Source organism: Sardina pilchardus, chromosome 14, assembly GCF_963854185.1.
Source record: "Sardina pilchardus chromosome 14, fSarPil1.1, whole genome shotgun sequence".
Taxonomy (NCBI): domain Eukaryota; kingdom Metazoa; phylum Chordata; class Actinopteri; order Clupeiformes; family Clupeidae; genus Sardina; species Sardina pilchardus.
Window position 1 is genome coordinate 8,525,704 of NC_085007.1, and position 18,063 is coordinate 8,543,766.

The 18,063-nt window shown below is 43.1% G+C and overlaps 2 protein-coding genes and 4 non-coding genes across 6 annotated transcripts in view; all 6 read left to right on the forward strand.

Annotated features, from left to right (window-relative positions):
- mfhas1 (multifunctional ROCO family signaling regulator 1) overlaps positions 1 to 8,701 on the forward strand; it is a 40,171-nt gene extending 31,470 nt beyond the window's left edge. The window contains exon 2 of the mRNA XM_062553688.1: positions 5,835 to 8,701. Within this exon, the coding sequence (XP_062409672.1) occupies positions 5,835 to 5,965 (131 nt within the window). The 3' untranslated portion in view covers positions 5,966 to 8,701. The remainder of the gene's footprint in view (positions 1 to 5,834) is intronic.
- A 2,582-nt stretch (positions 8,702 to 11,283) lies between these two features.
- Positions 11,284 to 16,868, forward strand: rpl17 (ribosomal protein L17). Its single transcript, XM_062553705.1, has 7 exons — positions 11,284 to 11,338; positions 11,839 to 11,888; positions 11,996 to 12,036; positions 12,400 to 12,534; positions 12,786 to 12,884; positions 14,261 to 14,452; positions 16,783 to 16,868. Exons 2-7 carry the CDS (start codon positions 11,849 to 11,851, stop codon positions 16,828 to 16,830), a joined length of 555 nt encoding a protein of 184 aa, XP_062409689.1. The 5' UTR covers positions 11,284 to 11,338; positions 11,839 to 11,848; the 3' UTR covers positions 16,831 to 16,868.
- On the forward strand, positions 12,111 to 12,182 carry LOC134101560 (small nucleolar RNA SNORD58). The gene has a single exon (XR_009941415.1). It is a non-coding gene; the product is annotated as a small nucleolar RNA SNORD58 (small nucleolar RNA).
- LOC134101561 (small nucleolar RNA SNORD58) lies at positions 12,616 to 12,687 on the forward strand. Its single transcript, XR_009941416.1, has one exon. It is a non-coding gene; the product is annotated as a small nucleolar RNA SNORD58 (small nucleolar RNA).
- On the forward strand, positions 14,105 to 14,169 carry LOC134101564 (small nucleolar RNA SNORD58). The gene has a single exon (XR_009941419.1). It is a non-coding gene; the product is annotated as a small nucleolar RNA SNORD58 (small nucleolar RNA).
- On the forward strand, positions 14,943 to 15,007 carry LOC134101562 (small nucleolar RNA SNORD58). Its single transcript, XR_009941417.1, has one exon. It is a non-coding gene; the product is annotated as a small nucleolar RNA SNORD58 (small nucleolar RNA).
- Positions 16,869 to 18,063: the final 1,195 nt, after the last annotated feature.

Below are 18,063 nucleotides of genomic sequence, written 5' to 3' on the forward strand. Positions count from 1 at the left end.
AAATCATTTGTTCTATAATGTACTTCCATTGAAACGCATTGATTTGGACTTGACTTGATTTCTTCATTTCTGAGGTGATATGAAGTAATATCTAATATTCCCATTGCATAGGCTTTTGGTATCCAATATAGAAGCAAAATGCAGCAATTATTTTGAAGCTGACTGTACCTATTGTTCAGATTTAGTTTTCTAGAAATATATGCAAATTATTGCATATTTAGGTAAAACTGGTCTCATTTGCATATCTAAACATCACATTTCAGAAAACTTGCAATACAAAAAATCTTTGCCTTAATGTGAGTAAACAACTGTGAAAGTTTCAATTTGATATCTATAGTTTAAAATTTTACCCATTTCACCAGTAGTAAATCCCAATGGCAAAATGCATTGGAAATTGCTACCTTTGACATTGAAAAAAAGTATGTTCCACTAAATATAAACGGGTAGATTTTTGATATGTTAATTAGATATACCTAGGGATCACAAAAAACTTGGAATGATTACTATTGCAATTAGTTATGGGTCAAACGCTAGATTGACTGGCCTAACAGCTCTCCCTTTGTTTTCCTTTAGTCTCCTGTCTCAGCCGAATCAGATCAGTGTGAAGTAATGACCATGGACGAGATACAATCACTGAGAGAAAGAAGCAAAGAATTAACACTAGAGACGGCGTGCTAAAGAATGTGTCTGCTAATACACTCGATGTCATATGGCCCTGGCGTTATGTAAATTGTATTTGCCCCCCCCCCCCCTTTCTAAATACATCAAGCCCCACACCCCCCTCCTTCCCCAGACACCCCTTGTTCCTAACTCGGACAAAGAAGAGGAAGTGCAGAAGCTATTGTCAATAGAGTTGTCCTTGGCAACGCAGCAAGACTTCCCCCGTGTTTCTCCCAAATACAGTCAGCGTGCCTTGAAACAGGAAAAGGCTTCTTTTTTTTTTCTTTTATGGCCCTTTCTGTTTTTTCTGCCATTCCAGGAAACTCCAGAGGAATGGCCATTCTCCTTTTATGGCTTTGATAGTTCACTGTAGTCTAAGAGAGAAGGAATGAGAGACAGGGAGAGAGAGACAAAGAAAGAGAGAGAGAGAGAGAGAGCAACAGATAAGGGTAAACTGAGACAAAGAGACAGTCAGAGATAGAGATTGATAGATAGAGAGAGAGAAAGCAAGAGCCCAGTAGAGAAGGGGTGATGAGAAGAAACAGTCAAAGAGAGAGAGAGAGAAAGAAAGGGAGAGGGAGGTATAGAAAGAGATCGAGAGCTCAGGAGAAATGGGGTGATGAGAGGAGAGACAGTCAAAGAAAGAGAGAGAAATAAAGAGAGAAAGTAGAGAAAGGGTGATGAGGGGAGGGATTGAATGAGCAAGAGTAGGAGAGTGAGAGAGCGAGACACTGGTGAGAGGAAGAAGAGCCTGTGTAGTTTAACTTAGCTTAGCTTAGCTTAGCCTAGCCCAGCAGAATGAGCCCAGTTCCCTGGAATTCACCTCGTTACTGCAGCTGGTAATGTTATTTAAGAGTGACGGGTCAGGATGAGGGGGTTGGTGTGTGTGTGTGTGTGTGTGTGTGTGTGTGTGTGTGTGTGTGTGTGTGTGTGTGTGCGCGTGCGTGCCTGTGTGTATGTGTGTATGTGTGTGTGGGGGCACATTCTTTTGCCGTGATGCCAGAGCTGAACCCGCCGTCTGTCATGCGTAAGGTTCCAAGGAAAGCCACACACAGGCCTTGAGTGTGTGTGTGTGTGTGTGTGTGTGTGTGTGTGTGTGTGTGTGTGTGTGTGTGTGTGTGTGTGTGTGTGTGTGTGTGTGTGTGTGTGTGTGTGTGTGTGTGTGTGTGTGTGTGTGTGTGTGTGTGTGTGTGTGTGTGTGTGTGTGTGTGTGTGTGTGTGTGTGTGTGTGTGTGTGTGTGTATGCGTGTCAGGAGCGGCCTGAAAGTTATGCAGCATGAATCAGCACCCAGCTCACACTAGTTTCACACTCACTATCTGACTCTTGCTCTGATTAAAAAAACACATGATGGGAAAACTGTCTGGCCAGGTACTGCCTGAAGAAAGAAAGAAAAGAAAGAAAGAAAGAAAGAAAGGAAGAAAAGGGAGTCAGGGAAACAAATGGGAAGTGGAAAAGAAATTAAAGAAGAATTAGAAGAAAAAAAGAAAGATGGAGGAGAAGGGAAAGAGATGAGTGTTCCCATCCTCTGCTCCAAAAAAAAAAACACCTGATGGGGGAACCACCTTTTGTCTGGGAACGCACCATGCACGACCACAACCACACCCTAACCCCTAACCCTCGGCTCTGACACACTCCGCGCACATCTCTGCTGTAAGATATGCAGTCTCGTGAGGACTCACTGGAGTCGAACGGCAGAGACTGAGACCTTTCATCCTCCTAACCCAACCCCCCTTAGAGCCCAATGGGACTACGGTCTGCTGAAGGCTGTGTGAAGTGTGAAGAGCCAGAAGTCAGAGGAAGACACACAGACAGCTGAGATTTCTCCTATAATGAGACTCAACCCACCTATGCCACTGAAGGCTCCTCACATACACTCTTAAATAAAAAAGGGATCTTGGGTAGAACCATGCAGACTTTAAAGTACCCTAAAGGGGTTCCTTTGATGAACTCTTCAAAATGGTTCTAAGAGCCGTTTAGGGGTGCCATATATATTTTTGGTTCTATATAGCAGCACCTTTTTTTCAACAGTAAGAGTACCCACCTCCAGATTCCATCTCTCTCTGGTGTTAACATCTCTCTTTCTCTCTCCCTCTCTCTTACCATCTCACTAAAATATTTATATTTGTACATATCTAGGCTAGTTTGGCTCTGGCCTTGGTGCTTTCGGCTGAACCTCTTGAAGCCAAGCCTCTCTTAATGGTCAGCCATTCCCTCTTTCAGATGAGAGAGAGAGAGAGAGAGAGAGAGAGAGAGAGATGCTGTCTATGCTCAGGCTGTACAGAAAGAGATAGAGAGGGACGCCCTCTATGGTCAGACTTTAAATGGGTAGAGAGAGAGAGAGAGAGAGAGAGAGAGAGAGAGAGAGAAAGAGAGAAAGAGAAATCAATAGCACTAATGGCTTAAGTGGCCTTGCAGGCTTTATTGCCCTCAGTGCAGCCTAAAGGGCAGACAGTCTAGTGCACTGATGTAACCTGCTAGGTGCTGTGAAAACAAAACAGAGCTTACTGTCTACAGTAGATTAGATATTCAGCACACTATACAGTATGATAGATATACAGCTCACTATCCAGTACACTAGATACACAGTACACTATACAGTATGGTAGATATACAGCTCACTATCCAGATATACACAATAGACTAGATATACAGTACAGATATGCAGTACACTACTGCTTATAGTATACTAGATATACAGTACAGTATATTTAATTGCATCTAGTGACCTGGGACTTTATTCCTTGTTGTGGGCATGTCTGCAGATACAGAATGGACTATAGGCTGGAGTGTGTGTGTGTTCTAATTAACCAGGTCAGTGTGTGTGTATGTGTCTTTGTGCTCAAGTGTGCCAGCCTTAAGCTTAGATCAGACGATCTGTTTACAGGTCAGCCTGATATTAGTGGTCTTGGAGCAGATGTGTGTGTGTGTGTGCGTGTGTGCGTGTGTGTGTGTGTGTGTGTGTGTGTGTGTGTGTTTCCCCCTGACATTAATACAGATAACCCTTCTCCAAATTCAAGAGGCTTTTCACCCGGGTGATCGCCACAGAGCTTTCTTGGCATCGAAACTGTGTCACTGCTAAGCCAACACATTTTCAGAAGTGCTTTTCAGTCAACCCCAAAAGCATTTGCCCTAAAAAAAAAAAAAACCTCAGTGTGTCCCCTCCTTACAGCACTCTCACTGGCACACACACATCATTCTCCACCCATGCATTAGCTGTAGAAATACAAGTGTGTGTGTGTGTGTGTGTGCGTGTGCGTGTGCGCGCGCGTGCGTGTGCCTGTGCGTTGTGTGTTGTGTGTGTGTGTGCGTGTGCTCCACTCTACAGTATTATGTTCAGCTTTTGCTTTCCTAAATTTAGTCCACAGACCTTTGAGAACCACATACCTTTGATAGCCAAACATTTCTGTGATGAACAACCCCGCAGCCTTGCTCTTTTGCACAGGGTGTTGGTTTTTAATCGCTCCCTGTACTCTCCACCCTCTGGATCAGACGAGAAAGATTCAGTGAGTCAACAAAGAACAGCGTGCCAAGGATTTAGTCTGACAGTCTGATACAGTGGTGCGAGATTTCACCCCTGAGACACTTAGAGAGAGAGAGAGAGAGAGAGAGAGAGAGAGAGAGAGAGCTGAAATCACTAAGCAGTGTTAGCAGTAGAAGGTTCGGCTGTCACACTCACACAGAAGGCTTTTGGACTCCCAGTAAGCTCTTAGACTGACACATGATGTAATGCTTTGTTTCACGACTGGATGGACCTGATCCCCTCTCAGGAACACACACACACACACACAGAAAGAGAGAGAGACACACATACACACACACACACACACACAGACACTGTTGTTTTGAATGTGCTTTTGAGCCCCTCCATCACCATTTCTGTCTCATCTCCTCCTCTTCCTCAGTCACGTATGGATGCGCAACAATTTAAAGCCTTTTGTGAGAGTAGAGGAGTCCTGTCACTTTACAAAAGGTATCCTAGCCAGGTTTTAAACAGGATCCATGAGAGGAAGAGGTTTTGATCTGACAAGCCCATATATTTTGCTCAGTCTTTCTGTTAGTGCATGATGTCATATTTAGAGGGGGTGGGGAGTGGGGACTCCCTTACTGTAGGCTTCTGAGGTCAGCATTTCTGTGTGTGCGTGCGGCGTGTGCGTGTGTGTGTGTGTGTGTGTGTGTGTATGTGTGTGCGTGCGCGCGCAAGCGACTCTGTTTGTGTGTGCGCCTGTGTTTCCATCATTATTAAAGTGTGTATAGTGTCACCATGAGATCCGTGTCATGGGGCGGAGTTCTTCCCGGGATGTAATATTCAGCCCACCCCCTAATCCTGTTAAGTGACATGGCATCATTAATTCAGCTGAATGGCCTGATGCTGCTCCACCATGGCCTTAGTGCTGCGATTCATACTGTATGAGGGTTTTTTGGGGTATTCTAGCTTCGCTGAGGATCTTACCCACAAAAGCAGAAAAGCAGCCTGGAGAAGACTGTAGACTGCCATTAACATACCAAAATATGCATTTATTCATTTCATGTACAAGACTTGACATTAAAACTGACATTGTGTGTCAATGGACACACAATGCAACAGTGCTAACTGTATTGTATTGTTTTGTTTTGTTTTGTTGTACGATAGCTGATTCCTTAGATACAGGGCATAAGGACTTGCAGCATCTCGGTCATGTTTCTTTGGGTATATTTGTAAACAACTGTGGGGTCACTGTAATAAGATCTATGATAGTTAGATCTTAAAGTTCATCTGGAGTTAGATTAGAACCATCAAACTATACTAGTGCTCCATAGATATCAAAGCCTTGTGATGTGTATGTTCAGAGCATAGATATACAGTAACTAAGGGTTGTCTGTGCTCATGCATGCAGAGCAGCTGCCATCTAGTGGCCAAAGGGGATAGTGCCGATAGGAGGTTTGGGATATTGATGTGCGTTCAGATGTGGATTAATGTGTTTTCAGATTAAATGTCTTAACCAAGGGCACAGCTGGTCATCCTTCAAAAATCCCTTCTTTCAGTCGACCTTGCCTCCCCACCTCTCTCAAAATTGGTGTGGTCCAAAACTAAGACTGACTCCACCACTAAGGATTTCATCATTAGTATTGAGTGAAATAGTTGTGTATTTTAACATTCTCTGTCTCTTTCTCTCTCTCTCTCTCTCTCTGTCAGGCGAGCTACTGAGCCAGCCCCGACCAGAGGGCCTGACTGAAATCATCTGCCCCAAGAACGGCTCCGAGCGGGTCAACGTGGCGCTTGTGTACCCCCCCACCCCCACCGTGGTCAGCCCCTGTCTCAAGTGACTCTCTGCCCCCGCGGCTGCCAGCACCACGCCTTGCTCTTGCCCCTCCTGGGCCACCCCCTCCGGGTCCCCCTTGGCCTTCTCCTGAACACACACCCCCTCCCAGGGGGTCACTCCTGTGTCTGACCCACACCTCACCTGACCTTCACCCCCACCTGCTCAGGAGAACACAGCTTGACTAGACACACACACACACACACACACACACACACACACACACACACACAGTTGGGACAACACACCCACCCACACACATAATGAGAATGATTCTTAAAAATGAATTTGTTATCCCAGTTAAGAGGTGAATTGTGCAGCACCCATGACACACATGTTAAAGAATTTGCATGGAATTGTCATGGCTTAAACCCTTAAGGTTGCCATGACAGAAAGAATGAGATGGTATGGATTCTCCTTTGTTGTCATGGCAACCACTTGTACTATTTGTTCTACGCAACATGTGCCCCCCTCCCTGGTTAGGCCTCTCTGTTGGGGACAGACGACTGGTTAGACTTCTGTTGGGGACAGACGACTGGTAAGGCCTCTCTGTTGGGGTGTTGAGGACAGATGACTCATTAGGCCTCTCTGTTGGGGACAGACGACTGGTTAGACTTCTGTTGGGGACAGACGACTGGTAAGAACGCTCTCTGTTGGGGACAGAAGACTGGTTAGAACTCTCACTGTTGGGGACAGACGACTGGTTAGGCCTCTCTGTTGGGGTGTTGAGGACAGACGACTGGTTAGGCCTCTCTGTTGGGGACAGACGATTGGTTAGATCTCTCTGTTAGGGACAGACGATTGGTTAGGCCTCTCTTTTGGGGAAAGACGACTGGTTAGGCCACTCTGTTGTGTTGAGGACAGACGACTCATTAGGCCTCTCTGTTGGGGACAGACGACTGGTTAGACTTCTGTTGGGGACAGACAACTGGTAAGAACGCTCTCTGTTGGGGACAGACGACTGGTTAGAACTCTCATTGTTGGGGACAGACGACTGGTTAGGCCTCTCTGTTGGGGTGTTGAGGACAGACGACTGGTTAGGCTTCTGTTGGGAACAGATGACTGGTTAGAACTCTGACGGGCCTCTCTCAGTTGGGGAACACATGCTTGGTCACAGACAAGTCTTTCTCACTCCTTCTGGGAGGATAAAGTCGTAGCCACAGTGCCTGCCCACACTTTCAATCACAGCTGTGGTTCCAGCACACAGACACACATCTCATGTCACACAGCCTCAACCCACACACACACACACACACACACACACACACACACACACACACACACACAGTAGGTCCAGAAAGGAAAACCCCTGGCCATTGTAGTTGTACACCTGTGGGAAGAGAGGTGGAGAGGGGATCAGACCAGTGGATGGATGCATGCATAGGGGAGGGGACAGGGTCTCTTGTTGGACAGAAAACAGCCCGTTTGAAAGAAGCAACTGGACTGGGTGGCAAAAGATTTGTGGACTGTTAGACGGCTTGTGACAAACACACACACTCATCAACCCTCACAAAGGTGCAAGCCAAACACTGACATCTGAGAGTGTAGTTTAAAAAATGTTGCATATCAAAGTGCTGGGTTAGTAGGACATCAACCACAAATTCAGCATGACCTATTCTAGCCTCAATTCCCACTCATGACTTTGTAAACTTTTCCCAACGCACCGACATGGAAAACGCACGCCTCTTCACTTCCTGTTCAGTGTTCCGAGGAAGAGAAAGCCCGAACTGGTTGTCAGCAGCGCCTTCTGTCGTCACGGAGATGGCCGCAGCCAGCGGCTCGTCAGTTAAGAGGCAGGACAAAGAAAAGCCTCTCACCCTCACGGACATGAGCAGGTGTGGAAGTGCACACACACACACACTTACACACACACACACACAGGTGTGGAGTAAGTCACACCAAATTTGATATCAGCTCCTGCGCTGCCCTGTTTTGTCAACCCTCTCGAAGAGCGCCCAGTTGTCCTCGGTGATAGTCGGGCCTCCTCGATGTCTCCTCTCCATTTTGTACAGTACGTCTGAGCAGACCAGAGGCTTCTCAGGAGTGTTGTGCAATGGGAGGCACCTCCATACAAGCCAAGGATATTATTCTTTTTGTGGATTGTGGGAAGGGTTTGGGATATATCATACCATGCCCCTTGTGTTTTTTTGTAAAGCACTAAACATTGTTTTAAGCATTGTTCCAAAAAAAATGTGTATATTTGTGTGTATATACAAATGTGTACAGAGCAGTTAAAGAGGAAGACGTTGTAGGTGTGTTGAGTCGGGCAACATGTCATTAATCAGCACTCTGTTGTATCACAAATGGCGAAGAAGAATCCATTTCAGTAGTTTCCCTGCGGGGAACCGGGGCAGGGTGGGTGGAGGTGGGGGGGCGTATTGCAATATGTCAAATGTTGACACTTTTTTGTATATAATATTTTTATTTTTGTAAGTCGACTGAAGGTTGTCACCGATCCACCTTCTTCAGCGTTATTCAGAACTGAGCATTGTGCATGACCCACCTGCTGGATGGCAGAATGTACAGTGCAAATGGTTTTCTATTCTCTCAGATAGCCGCCATCTCTGGAACGGATCTGGCCCGGATCTGGCTCTGATCTGGCCCTGATCTGGCTCTGATCTGGCCCTGATCTGGCTCTGGTCTGGCCCTGATACGTGCCAGGTGTCCGCTCTCTGGGATTTCTTGCTGGTTCGTCCATTTCACACTTCATGAAAAAGCACCAAATACAATAAAACAAATAAAAAGGTTTCAATATAAAAAACCCTGTCTCTTGTTGTCCAATTACTTTCAAATTTGTTTTAAGATGGTAGAAATGACTGCTTGCTCAATGGCTTCACAGATCTAAAAAGGAATCTAAACTAAAGAAAATATTATTTAAAAAATATACGTGTTGGAGTGGTTTCATAGTGTTTCACATTATCATGAAGCAGTTCTATTGATACTTTGCCAGGCTATATTTTATTGACACAGGCCTATTGTAAACGTAGGTTTTGATTTTAATGGAGGACAACCAAAGGAAACAAAACCAGACATGAAAGTGAAGTACTGTGAGAATGACACCTATTCACAAGACTGCTGTTTCATTTGAACCTTGTTGTAACTTGTACATTTCATACATCATGCTGTTCAGGATCATAAAAACACAACTTAAGCCTACCACACTGACAAGATTTGGGAAAGATTCTTAAAAGATTGTAGTCTTTTTTAGTAAAGCTTGAATGAGGGGCATTAGTAAAAAGACTACAGTCTTTCAAGAATCTTTCCCAAATCTTGTCAGTGTAAGGTAGGCTTTACCTGCGTTAACAGAGTTAACAGACTCAGAGCCGTATAGATATAGGGATGGCAGCAGCAGTGCAGTCTGTACAGAGCCGTATAGATATACAGTATACGGCTCTGTACAGACTGTACTGCTGCTGCCATCTAGTGGATGCCATTTGATGAAACCAAATTTATGTTAAGGCGAGCTATAGCCCAGTGGTTCTCAAGGTGGGGTCTGCAACCCATGTCCAAGCCTAGGGTATGCAAAATACTTTAGATGGTATATTTGAGGTTTATCATTTTAAAAAATAAATCTACACGTGATGACCCGTTTCACCAATATCACAAGCAAATTGTGTCAATTTGCTCCCACCCACATTAAATTTGTATCACAAAGAGGTCACAAAGAACCAATGTGTTGTTGCTTAGCTTGGCTTATTGGCCATAGCTGAAGAGTGTGGAGCAAAATGTGTCATCTGGATCAGAATTAGCCGGATTTGGAAATCTTTATGCCATTTTTTTCCAAAGCAATTTGGGATTGGATCAATTTAATCCAGATACAAATTTTTCAGGATTACAAAATCTGGATTATATTCCCTATATCTTTCTATATGGAACTACATATCACAATCTAATGGCTACAAACAAAACAAGTTAGAATAGGAGCCATGGGGTATATTTGATTGTGTTATCTGCGACAGATAAAAACAATTCAAACATCCTCATCCCCTTGTCAGACCCCTTGTCTCACCCATGAGAAATAAATAAAAACAATCATTGTCTCTTACACTCTTATAATGAATGTGTTGTCTCTATCTGGACAGAGAGATGTGTTAACATTTAAATAACTCAAGCGCAAATACATGATAAATGACATTATTTGACCATCTATGTTTTATTTCATTTTGTGCCTGAAATCCACCCTGAATCCACCCTTCAGTTGGGTGATCATGATTTTTTGGATCAAATTTATCCCAATCCAACTCAAAGGTTTTGAACAACACAAAGGTTTTATTAGATCAAAACCAAGATTGAATTACATGATCCAATTCCAATCCAATTTCAGGATCCTTGTTTCACTTTGAACATTTTGAATATTTGATCCAATCCAATATCTTAAATCCGATCAAATTACTTTTAAACAATTGGGCCCAAGTTACACATCTGCCTTCAAACAGGATAGTGAACCTGGCCACAACTTCACAGAATACAGATGGCCTGTGCTTAACTGTTGCAATTAACCAAAACATTTGAAAAACATTGGCTTAGCCTATTTTTGCAGCAGGATGTTGCAGGATAATATAATGTATAATTTGTCTAAAAGACATTACTACTCCACAAGATGTAAAAGTGCCGCTTCATAAAGTAAGAGTCCTGACATTTCACTACTTTCTTCTTATTATTATTTTGATTAATGGCAGATTACATCCTTTAAAATGTTGCATACCGCCACCTAGCCTACTGTACAGGTGTGTGTAGAGTAATGAGTATACCTTGATGGAGTAAAATAAAACGTAGAGATAATAAATCATAGCAAAACGGAAACGAACAAATAAACAACCAATCAAAGCCATATATATATTTTTTAATTAACTCACTGTTTTTTAAGTTGGTAAATAAGGCTCTAATGCTGTCTTTTTCCATACCTTGTTCCCCAAGAATATCCTCAGAATAATCATCGATTCTTGCCAAAGTCGCCTCTGCTCTCTATACCTCCAGTCCTACATCTGAATAAAACATGGTCCACATCTTCCTGCATTTGCCATTCTGTGCATAAACCATCAATTTTATTCAGTCCTGTATGTCTCACTACTTTGCTGATCTTAAAATGTGCTCATTAGAATCAGCTGAATAAGTGGTTGGACTATGGACCTCTCTCATTTGTCTTTTTATCTATCCTCCCTTTCTTCCTCGGTCCTCATGGAGCGGCAACAATGTGGGAACGAGCTGGAGGACCGAGGAAGGAAGGGAGGAAGGGAGGATAAAAAGAAGAATGAGAAGGGCACCATGCATGTAGAAAGATAGCGAGATGTTGTGCTGGAAAGGTTCTCGCGAGACGTTGTTGACGATTTCAACTCCCAGAATGCCCTTCACTTCCTCTTCCCCTCCGCGGCCTGAGAATGTAAGTAAAGCAATGTTAACTGTGGAGTTTCAATGGTCTAATAATCTCATTTAAATCTTAAGCATCCAGTTATAAAATAGGATCAAAACATTACCATGGCTTGTATACATCATATAGTTGTCTTTCAGGGCAATATTTTGTATTATAACGCGAAGTTGGAGATTATTTCTATATTTCGGTCCTGCTATTGCGTGCCATAGTCTTACCCATACCCCGCTTTGCTAGTGGCTGTCTTTTCCATTATTCGTCTTGTCCGGGCTTGCCATATCACATTGCGATCATTTTACTTCAGTTAATGTACGTATATATTATTTATCCCGTCTTCAGTTTGAACGTTACCTGGCTAACTCGGTAGCTGTGGAATGCTGCCAAGGAAAGTTAGCAAACGTAGGCTAACGTTGACTAGCCTTGTCATGATGCTAAGTGTGAACGCCAAATAGTGGGGTTCTGATTGTAATGCTACCCTCTTGATCTCTAATTTCCTACCTGCTTTATCCCAGATCTCTGAAGATGGTCCGCTACTCGCTTGACCCCGAGAACCCGACTAAGTGTAAGTTGAATGTTTTGAGGGGCATAAAGAATCGTGTGACGTGTATTACCGACTTGAAATTGTTTCTCATCTGACCTGAGTAACGTATCTGTCTTCTGGTTGTGTAGCATGCAAGGCCCGGGGTTCCAATCTCCGTGTTCATTTCAAGGTAAGCACATTTTTGCCTATACTTTGGAGCAGATTGTTTGATTTGGAGTTTATTTTCAGCATGCATTAGCCAGGTTGCAATGATGACAATCTTAGGACACCTTTGGATTTAAACATGAAAAGAACTTTCGTTTAAATCTGAGCAACCTGTTGTTCAAGTTATGGGTGATTGTGTATGTACTGTTCTGTTACATGAGTCACTCACCTGCTAATAATGTTATCTATATTTGTTTGATGGAATGAAACGTGTCTGGGGAAAATAAATCAGTAAAACTGCTGTAGTCTCCTTCCTAAAGCTGCCTGACTATCTAATGGTCTTATTGTGACCGCTTGTTTACATGCACTTTTCCTGTAATTCTACTAGAACACCCGTGAGACAGCTCAGGCCATCAAAGGCATGCACATCCGCAAGGCCACCAAGTACCTGAAGGATGTAGTCATCAAGCATCAGTGTGTCCCCTTCCGTCGTTACAACGGTGGTGTCGGCAGGTGTGCCCAGGTAAGACATGGTTTGCCAGAGCGGGACTAAAATCACTATAAATATTCCCCCTGTCATAAGTCACTGCACATGATGCGTTGGTTGCAATGATGACCATCTTAGGACACCTTTGGAGTATATAATGAAAACAAACACTATAAATATCTGAGCAGCCTCGTCATTTGTTGCAGATATGTGAACCATTTCTCTTCAATTTAAACATGATTGAGTCTGTGGTGTGTTTCTGAGGTGCATGTTGCTTGTTCCATCAGGCCAAGCAGTTCGGCTGGACACAGGGGCGCTGGCCCAAGAAAAGTGCAGAGTTCCTCCTGCACATGCTGAAGAACGCTGAGAGCAACGCTGAGCTGAAGGTAGGAGCATTAACGGGTTCTGGAGGAAGGCCTCGTCTCGGGATTTTGTAGGAATATGTCTAAAGCCTACCTTACACTGACAAGACTTTGACACGATTTAGGAAAGATTCTTGAAAGATTGTAGTCTTTTGAGTAAAGCTTGAATGAGGAGCATTAGTTAAAAGACTACAATCTTTCAATAATCTTTCCCAAATCTTATTAAAGTCTGTCAGTGTAAGGTAGGCTTTAAGTAGGGTTCAGACCAAAAATTCCTGACGAGACCAGCCGCGACTGCGACTCCACATGTTTAATGCTCTACGACGGCAACTACGTGCAACTTCTAATTCACACCGCTGCAACTCGGTCTCGTCGCGTCGGGAATCTTTGGTGTGAATTTGGCTTTAGAATTGTTCAATCACAATGGGTTGCTGGGGAAGGTGTTCCTCCAGCTCACAGTTTCAGCTTAGATTTTATCCTTTGCTGTTATCAGTTACTGGCCTATAGAGGGCCATTGCATTCATTGGTGCTACCTAGGCTGATTCCCAGAGCTTCAGCGTTTCAGAGTTAGTGACATTCTGTTAGAGCACAATGTTAAAGAACTACTCTAAGACATATTATTCCTACAATTTGCTATAGGCCTGCTGTCTGCGGTTGTGTGAGCGTAGGGAGTTAAAGGCTCAATTAAAAGGCCCAGAGGAGGACTACTGTGGAACTAGCATAGTGGGGTTTTGTGTTCAAAGCTAAATGTGTGTTCAAAGTCTGCAAGCAGATAAAAAAAGGTGTGGCAATTATCGGTTTGCTTGTCCCTCCCCCTCTTTGTGAGTCTAGTGCATTGATTTGACTTCAATCATGAAAGATCAATTGACCAGTGGTCTATTTTGGCGTTTTTTTCTGATTGTACAACAGATTAAATGTGCCACCAACATTTTCACTGCTGAAGTCGGGTGCTGCTGTTGTGTGGTTGTAAATGTAGCCTAGTTATTTGAAATCTGGCATTTGTTGGGGTGTAAATATCTTTGGAACTGTAAGCTTGACTGTACTTTACAATCAACTAATTGATTAAAGTAATTTCCACTTGTAATTCATTTATTGGTTCATGTAAAAGATCGGACATTACATCAGTTTACATGGGGTTTTTTTGTCACGTACTCGGGTGTTTGAGTACAATGACAGACTTTGGGAAACATGGAGCAACTTAGTTTTGTGTAGTATCTATGCTTGCTGCTTGAATGCCAACTTGATTGCGATGATGACAACTTAGGACACCTTTGGATTACCCATGAAAAGACTTTCCTGACTGAGCAATCAAGTTCCATTTTTAAACAGCAAGACACACCACATAGTGGATAAGTTAAATTGTGTTTGTCATTCTAAGAGCTATTGCTGTGTTTCCACAGGGTCTGGATGTTGACTCCCTGGTCATCGAGCACATTCAGGTGAACAAGGCCCCCAAGATGCGCAGGCGTACGTACCGTGCTCACGGCCGCATCAACCCCTACATGAGCTCCCCATGCCACATCGAGATGATCCTCACAGAGAAGGAGCAGATCGTGCCCAAACCTGAGGAGGAGGTGGCCCAGAAGAAAAAGGTAAATGGTGCACTCGTGACCAGAGTGTGTTTTAACAGTAGCATGTGATCTGGTGTTCATTTATTGTAAATAGAGGTGGTAATTAACTTCTAAGCAGTTCCCCCAATTTCAAGAATGCTGCTCAAGCAGGCAACTAACAGTCGCAGTACTTCTCTCCGCTGTATCGCAAGCTGGGTGCTGTAACCACTTCAGTTGTAATGATATTACAGAACATCGATGTATCCAGGCAGCTGTTTGAGTAGCATGCGAAGCTGTTGGTCACACTTATGCTCATCCAATCAGTGATGGCTGCTGGCCATTTCTGTTGCTAGCTTCTCTATTTTATTCCATGTCAAGCTACCTTTTGATGTATTCCCTTTGTAAATGCATAGTAGTCGTTGTTTGTTCTGGTATTTTAGATGTCTGCTTTGAGCGTTCATTTGACTTGTGTTCAAGTATTAAGGAGTAGTTTATTGTGGTACCTATGCTTGCTCTTTGGATGACAACTTGATTGCAATGATGACAACTTAGGACACCTTTGGATTACCCATGAAAAGACTTTCTTGACTGAGCAATCAAGTTCCATTTTAACAGCAAGACGCACCTCTTGCGTGGAAGTTAATTTGAGCACTGCTCTTATGACTAATGTCGGGCAATCTCTAGGGAATCTAAAATTCCTGAGGTTGAGGTGTGTGTATGTGTGTGACCTCTGTCCAAATGGAGATGTAGTTTAGGGGATTTGGTGTGACCTCTGAGCAACTTGCCTGATGCCTGATGCTTTTTGGTGATGCAGTCCTGTACTTGATACAGCAAAAAACTCCAACCAACTGACATAAAGCTTCTGTTGAGGTGCCTAATGCTTCCCCTATAGCAGAAGACTTCATCAAAATTTGGTAAAGATTCCTGAAAGATTGTCTTAAAGGGATAGTTCGGATTTTAAGACACGAAGTTGTATGGGTTCCCTGTCAGCAACGTAGTGCATCAGCACTGACTTACCCCCGACAGCGTCCTGTGAGCCGAGATCCAGCCGGTTTTAGATCGTTTTTGATGCTGAAGAAAGTAGTCCGGCAAGTTTCTGGGGTCACGAAAGTAAAGTGTTTTTCTTCTCAAAACCATATGCGTTCAACAGAGTGATATATTTGCACCACAAAAACGTTGTCCAGGAAAAATTCAAACCTCGTTATCACTTACTTATTTTTCGCGATTCCTATCACTGCGCGCTACTGACAGCTGGACAACGTTTTTGTGGTGCAAATATATCACTCTGTTGAACGCATATGGTTTTGAGAAGAAAAACACTTTACTTTCGTGACCCCAGAAACTTGCTGAAGAAAATAGTCCGGCATCAAAAACGATCAAAAACCGGCTGGATCTCGGCTCACAGGACGCTGTCGGGGGTAAGTCAGTGCTGATGCACTACGTTGCTGACAGGGAACCCATACAACTTTGTGTCTTAAAATCCGAACTATCCCTTTAACTAATGTCCCAGTTCAAGATTTACTCAAGACTAGTCTTGATCAAATCTCGTTAGTCTTCAGGTGTAAGGGTGGCGTTAGGTGAACATTTAAAATGGTGCTGCTTTGTTTACAGTTCAGCAGTATACACTTCTCAAAGTTGGGGATATCTGGCTTTTGTGTCAAGTTATGGAAAATGTTATATGTTTAAGCTACAGTGGCATATCATGAAGACCATTTAAGTAGAAGCTTGCAGTGGTATTTTCCTCATCTCAGATAATTTATTGAAACAAAGGCGAACACATTTTGCCCAAAAGCTGAAAGTTCCCTGACATTTTGGTTGTACTGTATCTGCATGTAGCACCACAGTGTGAAGGTGGTCTATTATGTCTATTAATTATGGAAAAGCAAGAACTATTAATAAGCAGATAAATAATACCAGAATAAAAACTTGACACACAATCCCTTCACACACTTAACCCAATGAGCTTAATCACCTGTCAAGGCCAAATTTGCCGAAATAAGCTGTTTGACCCTGTCTGGCACATGTACCCAGTTCAAGTGAGGGAAAAAACAAAAAACATGGGCGCAGGTAGGCATATGTGTTCCAGGCTCCCTAATGCCAAGCATCAAATGTTCAATTGGACCATTTTGTGTGTGTGTGTGTAGCCTTTACTTTTTGGTTTGTGATGAGCAGTGGTAAAGTCTTTTGGTTCCGTTGCTATTGTGTGTAGTTAACCGCTAAGATGGACTGTTAACATTCCACCCACAGGTGTGGCTACCTCATTTGAATGAGATTTATGCAAAAACATTGAGCACTGCTTAGATATTGATGGGGTGTTGTAGACAATAGCCTGTAAGACTTTAATTTAATTCATTTTTTTGTTCTGTTTCCAGGTTTCCCAGAAGAAGCTGAAGAAGCAGAAACTGATGGCTCGGGAGTAAATGTATATAAAATAAACCATTCGTACCAAACCGACAAATCGTTCGCTGCCATTTTGTTCAGTCTTGTGAATTACTTTTTCACATTGTTTTGATTTTTGGTTTCTACCATTTTTGTGCTTAAGCATATATATTTAACAATTTATCGCCATCACCCATTCTGCCCATTTAAAATAGGCTATTAACGAATGCTAAAATGTGCGCCCCCCTTTCCCCTCATCCACCTCCCACAAAACAAACATTACAGATCAGGCTGAAGATCATTTGAACATTTTTCATTGTGCACTCCTGTGAAAAGGTGTTATAACTTGAAAATCGAGGAAAGAAGAGGATGTAATGTCATGGTAAGACATCTTGACCGGAGAGTATGTGTGTAGAAAGTTTAGTGTAGCTAGCTAGTCAATTACTTTGCTGTACCATGACTCATGCACCATAGGCCTGTTGTATTGTGAAAGTTGATACATTTTGGCCTGTACTATAAAGGGAAGTATGTGCTTTCCAGTGGAAGAATTTATTTTGATATACCAATCCTTAACCCTTATAGGGTCTTTGTTTTTTGGTTACACAGGGGGTCCTGCTGGGTCTGGTAGACCCATGGCATTTTGGGGTCTTTAATTCAACATATTGAAACCTTTTTTTGTTAAAATACTCAGCAGATGTTTACGACAACCCGTTTGCAATTTGTTACATTTGTTGCCTTTACCTTTGTTAAATCACATGGTTATGCACAGAAGTGCTACTCGTTTTTGTTGCACAAATGCAACAAACTAAGGAAATGAATCATAAAACAGCCATAACTGGACTATGACCAACTAATGTGCAAATGAAGGATGTTTTTCCAGAACTATAGTGAATTATTTATTAGAAATTGAACTTTCTCACTACATCTGCCATGATCCTCAGATTCTGAAACTTCTTCCTCTGCATCATCTTCAAATCCCCCTGTCTCTTCCAGTATCAATTCTAAGACAGTCTGAACTGAGAATCGCCTTGCCATCTTGTGTGGTATTCATTCCCGCAGGACAGATGGCGAAATGTGTGGGAATATGGGTACAGATATTGTTGGGTTAGGGGTTGGGTTATGGTTGGGATGCTCCAATTTTGTAACAATGTTGCAACCTTGTGCGGGAACTGCACTGGTGGCTCACACTAAGGGCCCATTCACTTGCTTTTCTCTCTCTCCCTCACTCCCTCCCTCTCTCACACACACACACACACGCACACACACACACACAG

Excerpts from the sequence above, each read along its gene's own strand:
- rpl17 (XM_062553705.1), top strand. The coding sequence starts at position 11,849 with ATGGTCCGCTACTCGCTTGACCCCGAGAACCCGACTAAGT. Across the intron at positions 12,535-12,785 it reads GTGTCGGCAGGTGTGCCCAG|GCCAAGCAGTTCGGCTGGAC; the intron begins GTAAGACATGGT and ends TTGTTCCATCAG. Across the intron at positions 12,885-14,260 it reads AGAGCAACGCTGAGCTGAAG|GGTCTGGATGTTGACTCCCT; the intron begins GTAGGAGCATTA and ends GTGTTTCCACAG.